Raw genomic sequence first — 8,975 nt, forward strand, 5'->3', positions numbered from 1 at the left:
AATGAGAGGTAGTCGCGTTAAACTTTAAAATATGAAGGTAGAATTAAGTTCCCTAAATCTCCAGGCGTTTCTGAAAGGTTATGGTGGTGAATGTTCACTTCCTTGGGTGCGACATTCTTATTAACTTTTTTGTAGGTTCGACAAATTAAATCCACGATGCTAACCAAATAGTGTGGGGTTTGAGCAAAATGTCTGACAGTCATGTTTAAAATTATTCAAACACATTTGCCAGTAATAGAGTTCTCGGAGCTCCAATTTTATGATATTGCTATCACTGGCGTTGTTTACGTTTATTTTCATGAGCAAACTTTTACTTTTCATTAAATTACTCTGTAGATACATTTTAAAAGCAATGACTTGAGGTAAGTGTAGCATAACTAATATGCGTATTTTATTGGTTCACTTTTTTGGTCTTAATCCTTTTATTAGTGTTTCATGTTAAGACTTAGTCGTTTATAACTTTCAAAATTAAAACCTTATGACAGTTTTTGCTACCAACAAAGTCTTATTTTAACGACTCGTTTTTTTCCGTCTTAGCTCATTTATTTTACCCCTCAAAATAAAAAAAAATAATTTATGAAATTATATAAATTATAATTTTGTGTTGGCTCACTTATTCCAGGTATTCATAATATGTAATATTTTATCGTAGAATTACTGAAATCGTTTAGAATTATCATTCAGGTAGTTAAATGCAAAATAAGAATGGTTATAGAATATATTTACTTTTGTGAAAAGGTAAAATTAACTCTTTTTTAAATTCACGTATACATGAACGTCAAATTGACTTCATTCGTCGCAGATATTATCACATTTTATGTTCAAAATGACACAAAATGAAGTTCCTTCCCTTGTTGCAAAGTACAGTGGTAAGTTTTGCAATATGATTTTTCTTAATTCATACTTTTTTATGTGGCAGTGTTCAGGCACGCGCATTATGCACCGGCATACCTTTTATATTGGCTGTTGGTTTAGTGTAATTGAATTGTCTGTGTGAACACGAGTGTGTATTTAACCAGTATTTGTATAGGCTACCTCCACATTCTCAGTCAGTGGTAAATTAATGAAAGATCTTTATTAGCACATTTATAAAAGTAATTCTCCTTGCTTAAAGACCACCCTCCCCCGCACATCCAGCAGTTTTAAGAGTTTTCCAGAAGTTCACACCGCTAACACACGGGGGCACGAACGAAAATCATTTGGAATTACGAGAATCATTACTTCACAAATCATAATTCTCAATATACAGCTTCACCAGAAAGAATGACAAGATAATTCAACGGCTTTTTACAGAGTTATTGCACAATGCCTGGGCGAACACTTTGCATTTTGTCATTTCCTTCCCATCAACATCAAAGTGATACTGCTGGCAGTTGCGCAGGAATACAGAAACGAAAAAAGCAGCACAAAAATAATCGATTGATAATCGATTAATAATCCATCTCGTCCAGTCCACCTGCTTGTTCTGTTTAGGTATGGAACTCCGTATACCATTTAACTGTTTGTCGAATAGAAAAGTGACACTTCTTTTTCGTTTTGTAGACGTTTTGATTTCTAATGTGCTGCTCACGTCCATCTCACCTGTTCACGTAAGGCTTGGAAATATGATACAAAAAGAGAAAATTCGAGATTTGTCTTTCAACATAAAACAAAATATTCTTATTTACACTTCTTTTCCTTTGTACATTTTAGAGGGTCACTACAAAGCCCACGATTTATTAACTTGTGACCTGGATTTGATCTCAGGATAATTAAATATGAATCTACCATTTAAATATTCTTTGCGTCAGGGATTCACCAACAATTCACATTTGTAATATTGGCTAGATAAAGTAATAATAATGTGTGAAACGAAGTGTCCCTGTAGAATCATGTCCCGCTATTATTGCGTATTTGTTTTCTCCAGATTTAACCTTTAGGGTAAACAAACAATATAAACATATAAGTTAAAAAAACATAACGAAAATAAATAATTAAATAAAGTTGAAAAAAAATGTCTCTAACCACTTTTTGTGTCTCAGCTTGTTTTTGTGGCTTCGTAATATATCTCGAATATTTTGTCACCAATAAAATTGTTCTTTGATGGTGGAGTTCAAAGCTGCCATGTATTGCAACGAGTCCGAATCGCGCCGTTCATCGTGGTGGCGTTGGTCTGGGTAGCACACCGGAGAGGGGGGGCAGAGGCGGCGGCGGCTCGTTGGCGCCCTGGAGACCGTGCAGAAGAATCCGGGGAACGAGAGGACGCTGCAGCGCCGGCGGGGGCGCCGAAGGTCCCCTGTATAAGTAGAGCGCTGCTCCAGGGTCCAGATTCGACACCAGGCTTTGAGGGTAGAAATACGGCGAGGGGAACATCCTTTGCAGTGCAGAATAATTTCCAGCCTCCGCTAACAATTCCAGTCCGACCGCCGTTTGCCTCTTCCACTTCGTTCTTTTTTTTCAAGAGGAAAGAGAATAATGTTAGTATAGAAAAAAATAAAATCGAAATTATTCAATGACTAGTGTTTTATGTACTCATTCCCAAGCGAAACATAAAACCTAGAGTTCAGAGAAATAAAAACTGAATCCTCTGTGATTTATCTCTTATTTCTAAGTATTTGTATGAATATGAACTTTAACGACACAATTCAACGATAAGGATAGAAAGGACAAAAACAGAAAACTGTTAGAGCTTTGTCTTTTACATCTACAAGGTTAACAAAAGTAAAATTAGATTATATGCCTCTTCATATGAGGGTCATGAGTCTGCTGAGAGTTATGGGAAAGTTTCTTAAAGTATTTTGACATTTAATTCATATGAATAAGGTAATAAGCAGGCATCAAATAGCGCAGATATTTATAAAAGGTGAATTAGTTTTAACAGTAATTAGTCATTTTATTTGCATCATTCGTGATTAAAAGAAAATGGTATATTTCAAATCTGGACAGAATTGGATGCTGAATAGAGTGGGAAAATGTGTAAATAAACCACTTGTAGAAGTACAATATTTCTATTGATGTATTTTGATTGTTGCTACTGTGATTTTCATCTCCTCTTTTTTCGAATTTTATTTTTATTCCATTTTGTAGTTCTTACTAAAGCTATAAAATGTTTAAAGCCTCTTTAAACATTAAAAAGTTTAATATTTTATTATATTTAAATGTTAAAAAAGTGGATATTAATTCTGCAGCATTTAGTTTTAGTGGAGCAAAACTGATGCAACGACGTCACCTGACATGTATTATTATTTTTGGCAGGAGACTCCATAATCAAAGGGAAAATAATATGACAGGCCTATATACCCAAGAAGCACATTTTCTCTTATTAATATAGTAAAAATAAAACGAATGTCAGTACGAGAAAATTAACTAGACAATTTAATTTCTGCAGCTTTATTTTTAATGTTGCTGGGATGTAGGCTATGCATTTATTTCTGTTTCCAGTTGACCACATTCTCACCTCCTGTTCTGGTACCAGGTTTTGACCTGCGTGTCGGTCAGGTTGAGAGATGCTGCCAGCTCCATTCTGTCCTGCACGCTCAGGTACTTCTGACGCTCAAAACTGCGCTCCAGCTGGGCGAGCTGATGGTCAGTGAAGGCGGTCCGCGCTTTCCGTGGCTTCTTCAGGCGAACCTGCGGGCTGTCTCTGCTGCTCGAGATCTCCCTGTCGCCCTCCTCTTTCACTGAAACATCACATATAACGGAAGGGCACTGATTAAGCCACTTTAACACGAGTTAGTTAGCCAGCCCATGTGTTTCAAATACCCTGGCAAGTCGTTATGGTGTCAATGGTTTAAATCCTTGATGGTCTCGCGCGTGCCTGTAATTCTGTCATGCAGTTTTCAGATTTTATTTTCAGAACTTGAATACACGAGGTTGTGATTATTAATTCACCCCTATCTCCCTATCTAAACCAAACTCTTTTCTCTCTGAACCCAGAAAGAGAGGGACACGACGCGAGAGACCTTGCCAGTCGAGTAGTTGAGTCGTCTCTCAAGGAGCACAATAATCCGGCTAATTGAGCCACAAGGGATGGAAACCTTTCAACCGAGACCGGAGAAACTTCACAGGGACGGGGATAAGAGCGAAATAAAGAGCGGACCGACCCCGTGCGTTACAAATCTGATTAGCACTGGGACAAATTGCATCAAATCCTTGAAATATAAGGGGAAGAAAGGCAAAAATCAAAGCGGCGCACACACTCTTTACAAGCGCTCTGGAGATGGAATGGCTTTGATTTGGAGAGCATTAATTTTGATCGCCGCGCCTATAGACTTGCCAAGCTAATAATTTCATGATGTGAGAGAAGAAATATATTTAGAATCATAGCTAAAGGTAGGCGAATAGATGAGACCATCATGCCCTACTTCCACTAAAAGAGCAAGATTGTGAAAACACTTTTACAAAAGTATGAGAATCAATAACGACATCAGCAGTCAGTAGGCCAAATACATGAACACCAATAAACCATAAACACGTGCATATTATAATACTCACATAACATAATAAATATAATATTAAACACGACAATATTCTTTGTAATAGTAATAATAAATAGCAGCCTAATAAAAAGGCAAATTTTTACATTTATCAATACTGGTCTTTGTGTTTGCATCATGGAATCAAGCTAATGATATATGTCACAGGAAACGCTCTTTCACTCTGTTTTTTCCTCAGATGTAATTTCACCTGGACAAATCCTTAATGAATCTTGCTGATGATGTTTCTTTGTTCAACTTCCTTTTCCCTGAACCTAGCTTTAAACTAATAAGCACGTTAAATGTACAACACACTTACAAACAGCGAATAACCACGTTAACAAAAATTAACAATATTTTATGCACTGAAGCCACAAAAATATTCACTATTTTGGTACTATGCATTAATTTCAGTAAATATATTTTACGAATATTAGGATAGTTGCTTGTAAAATGTTTATTATTATTATTATAAAAGGATCTATCTATCTACTCTTTTATAGCAACACTGGCTATAAATGAACGAATGATAAGAATCATGAAAATTCTTTTTATTTCTATCCCCATATTATTTTAAAAACATAGCCAAGGATATTCATCAAGCCAGCCTGCTTGAACTCAATGCTATATAAATGTGTCAAGTTATAGTTCATGTGCTATCATTTTAAAACACCATTAAAAACAAGCTGTTATTTTTACCTTTGTATTCACTGTCTGACGATGAGTTACTGTGGATCTTTTCGATGAAGTCGTCTGCGATTTTAGATGCCAGTCTCCCTGTCTCCTGTGTCGGCTGGCCGTTACTGGAGTAAGGGGCACACGCCGCTAAGGGTTTACAGTCAGCCAGAATATCTCTTATTAAGAAGGATGAAGTGACAGTCCGAGGTTGAGATCCAGCAGAGATCGGGCCGTGCTGTAAATGGGACGCGAGCCCGAGCGGATGACCCTGTCTCTGCGCCGCATCCTCACCGCACTCCCGCCTCGGAGACGGAGGAGAAGAACAACCGCTCTCTAAGTCTGACCTGGGGCTGAACTCCAGCGGGGACCGGCATTCCCCTACCAAACTGTCCCCCTTCGCGATAACCGGGCTTCCTGGCCTGTGGGATAGCAGGGAGTCGATTCCAAAACTGGAGCCGTTGGTGGACGCTTCCATCTCCACACTGCTGCTTGCGTGAAGCTTTCTGTTCAGATTATCATCTGTATTCAGCCAAGTTCTGCGTGAATGGCGCTCGATTTAATAGCGATCTATCCAGGAGGAAAATCCAAAGCAGTATCGGAATCGGAAATGAGAAATATTCATCCCCTGTCTGGGAAAAAAACAACAACTTTCTTCTTCCTTGAGGACTTTTAGTTTAAGTTTAAAAAGAAAAAGGAGGTTTCTTGAGGAGGTTCTGTATGAAGTAGACACACAGACCCTGCCTCCAATTTTTTTTTTTTCTTTAGCTCCTCACTCACTCTTCAAAAAAATCGATACAGCCTAAATATACTCTAGGCTGGCAAATTTAATTAATTTTTTTCCCAATCCCGGTATTTTTCGAAGACGCGAGACGCATCGATGGTAGCTTTGAATTATTTATCAAATTATTTCAAAAAGCTGTTCTGAAGTAACAGTGTTAGTGTAAAACCACAAGGTAGCCTACTTAGCGGGCGCGCGCATTTCAGCACCACGGACAGAAGCGAAGCGGCAGCAACTCGAGCCTCGCGCCTATGGAGCAGCTGAAATTTTCATCAGTTCAAAGGTAGTTCGCTGTGGCGAGAAGCAGAGTTGAATCCGGATGGAAAAGGCAAGTGCATTCTGTGCCAGCGCAGGTGATGCAATGCGAAATCGTTGGACGGTAGAGCGCAGAAAGAATGCTGTGAGAAGACAGAAGCACAAATGAGGTAATGCAGGTTAAATACACACATTGGGGAACGAAAAGTCAGATAAAGCCTAACAAATGAACTTGTGCACAACTCAGTGGCTAGGTTTTTAAGGGCACCCCTTCCACGTGAGTCCCCAGCGACTCGCTTCCATTGGTTAGGAGGTGTTTTGGGGTGTTGACTGGCTCGCTAAGATGAAACCGGACCCCCCCACGCCCAATAAACCCCTCCCCACAGGTCGCCCACTTTGATTAAAAGAGACACTGAATTCATTAGGAGACTGGGATCCAACTGTTTACAGGCAATTTTCAACACTGTTTGCTTTCATTACATCATTGATGAGCCTTATAATGGGGTTATTATGAGGAGTGGGGAGGTCCTTTCTCTCCTCTCCTCATAGCGCACGTTGAGTCACGTCTTGACCACTTTCTCACAATTCCCAATTTTTCTTATATAATTCCCTTATAGTTTCTACTGAAAGTTGATATATTTAATTCTAATTTCAATATTTTAAGACACTTCTTATATGGGATTCTGGCCTGAAGGCATTTAGATTGTAAAAAAGCCAATGATGTGACGCTCGTTCTTATTCAAAAATACACCATTAAATTCCACACAAAACTACTTTTACTATGATAAACATGTTTTCAATTTCTGTATTAAAGCCATTTTATATTTTTTGAAAGACGTAAATTATCATTTGATTGGTGTAAGCAGAATGTAATAAAAAAATCTCATTAAAAACCTGAAAAAAGAAAATGTTGGCATATGAAGTTTTGCAGAAATAAATAAGCAGTGAAGCAATACTATAATGTTTTAATACATAAATCATTACCAATATTTGACATTTTATATATATTTGTCCCCCAAATCAAAGTTAGAGTGGAATAACCAACATGCAGGAAGCCATTTTGGTGTCATGTGACATGACAATCATAAAACAAAACCCTCATGACTGTGTTTTAATTATTAAAGTTTTAATAATTTCATACATTTTCACATAAATGTTTTATTCTGGTCAAATTGGATAAATTATTTATATTTGTAATGCAAAACTGCATAATATACCTGGATAATATTTAAAAAAAAATGTTTATAAAAATAATGAATATGTTGTTTACACTCAAGTGTATTGAAGAGGTAAGGAAAGTATTTTAGTAGCCTATTTTTACACACTTGATACATATATTATCTACTTATATAATTTGATACTTTTATCTGAACGGTTTTCTTCTGTTTAAATTGGGTAAAACTGACAACAAAACAACCGAAACAACAACACCCCTAGTAATAATGACTGCTGATGTACAAAATAAATAAATAAATAAATGAACCACCAATATATTAATAAGCCACTACTATTGGTAGTGCATTAATCGTCCAGATCAGAATACAAGTCGTATTTGTGCTTTGATACCCTAACACAGGGCAGTCTGTTGCATTGTCGCTTGATACGTTAGTGTTCTTTTCTTTTTCCAATGCACAAAACGCGATTATGGAACAACCATGTCGTTTAGTTCATAACAAGTATCTAATGGTAATGTATGCAATGTTAATGAGCAATAATGAGGGCGACTGCTCTTTCTGAAAGCCCAGCGTGACACAAAACTCTAACATGCATGAAAAACTATTGTCCTGCCTTTCACGTCTTTTTCTCAAACAGTTAGCCCCTCGTGTTTTTTCGACAGGTCGCAATAATCGAGCCCCCCATCAGAACAGCAGATTGGAAGCGCTATTCGGCCGCAGACAACGGCAGGTTAGTGAATCCGCTCTCCGCTCCCAAGGGGTGTCAACGCGGCTGCAAGCTGTCACAATGAGGCGGGGTGCAAGCGAGCTCACTTTAGTTAGAGACTCGTATAAGGATGCCCACTGCGTGTGATGGGGATTTTTCTTTTCTTTTTTTTAGTCTCTGTGGCAGGCCATTTCAGGAGTTATCTAGCCTATCTGTGGTATGTTTTAGGCTTTATTTGTTAGATAAATGAAATTCAGGCCTCTTAGTAAAGTGACAACAGGTGCGCTAAAACTTAATGATTTTTTACTTAAAAGTCAAATAGAAACGAATCTTTATCTTTTATCAGTCAGTCAACCATATAGATAAAGTGCTTAATGGCTGCCTTAGTATGGCTTCTGCTTTGCATTGGTTTTCCTTCATTTGTGCAAACAGTCAAAAACCTTGAATGGCTCAAAAACTCTTTCATTTAAAGCACACACTACCTTTGGTATTATGACCTGGGATTTAGTTTCTTTTTTTTAATTATTTTTTGCATGTTATTAAATTCATTTAATAAACAAACAAACAAACAAACAAAAAGACTCCAAATATTTTATGTATCCATGTGGCAATATACCAGTAAGTTTGTTTAATAAGTAAAAGCTATAAATATTAAGCAAAACTTAATGAGTGATTTATCTAGGCGCTCATATGCTCAAGGAACAATTTTGCACACACACACACACACACACACACGCATATATATATATATATATATATATATATATATTAATCAGTGTGGCAATTTAAGGAACCTAATTATGAACAATCCTTTATGAACCTTTTATGACTTCTTTTATGACTTATAACATTAATAAAACTTTAGTGATTGACTTTGGCTAGTGATTTGCTTTTTTTTTTTGCATGTTATTAAATTCATTAAATAAAAA

At 37.1% G+C, this 8,975-nt stretch overlaps 1 protein-coding gene across 1 annotated transcript; it reads right to left on the bottom strand.

The window, feature by feature from the left end:
* Positions 1-1,056: 1,056 nt before the first annotated feature.
* On the bottom strand, positions 1,057-6,479 carry barhl1b (BarH-like homeobox 1b). Its single transcript, XM_051878766.1, has 3 exons — positions 5,154-6,479; positions 3,437-3,659; positions 1,057-2,428 (listed from the first exon to the last, which is right to left on the bottom strand). Exons 1-3 carry the CDS (start codon positions 5,605-5,607, stop codon positions 2,134-2,136), a joined length of 972 nt encoding a protein of 323 aa, XP_051734726.1. The 5' UTR covers positions 5,608-6,479; the 3' UTR covers positions 1,057-2,133.
* Between the last annotated feature and the right edge of the window lie 2,496 nt (positions 6,480-8,975).

Source organism: Ctenopharyngodon idella, chromosome 21 (genome assembly GCF_019924925.1).
Source record: "Ctenopharyngodon idella isolate HZGC_01 chromosome 21, HZGC01, whole genome shotgun sequence".
In the NCBI taxonomy this organism is placed as follows: Eukaryota; Metazoa; Chordata; class Actinopteri; order Cypriniformes; family Xenocyprididae; genus Ctenopharyngodon; species Ctenopharyngodon idella.

Excerpts from the sequence above, each read along its gene's own strand:
- barhl1b (XM_051878766.1), bottom strand. The coding sequence starts at position 5,607 with ATGGAAGCGTCCACCAACGGCTCCAGTTTTGGAATCGACTCCCTGCTA. Across the intron at positions 3,660-5,153 it reads GTCAGACAGTGAATACAAAG|TGAAAGAGGAGGGCGACAGG; the intron begins GTAAAAATAACA and ends GTGATGTTTCAG. Across the intron at positions 2,429-3,436 it reads ACCTGGTACCAGAACAGGAG|AACGAAGTGGAAGAGGCAAA; the intron begins GTGAGAATGTGG and ends TTGAAAAAAAAG.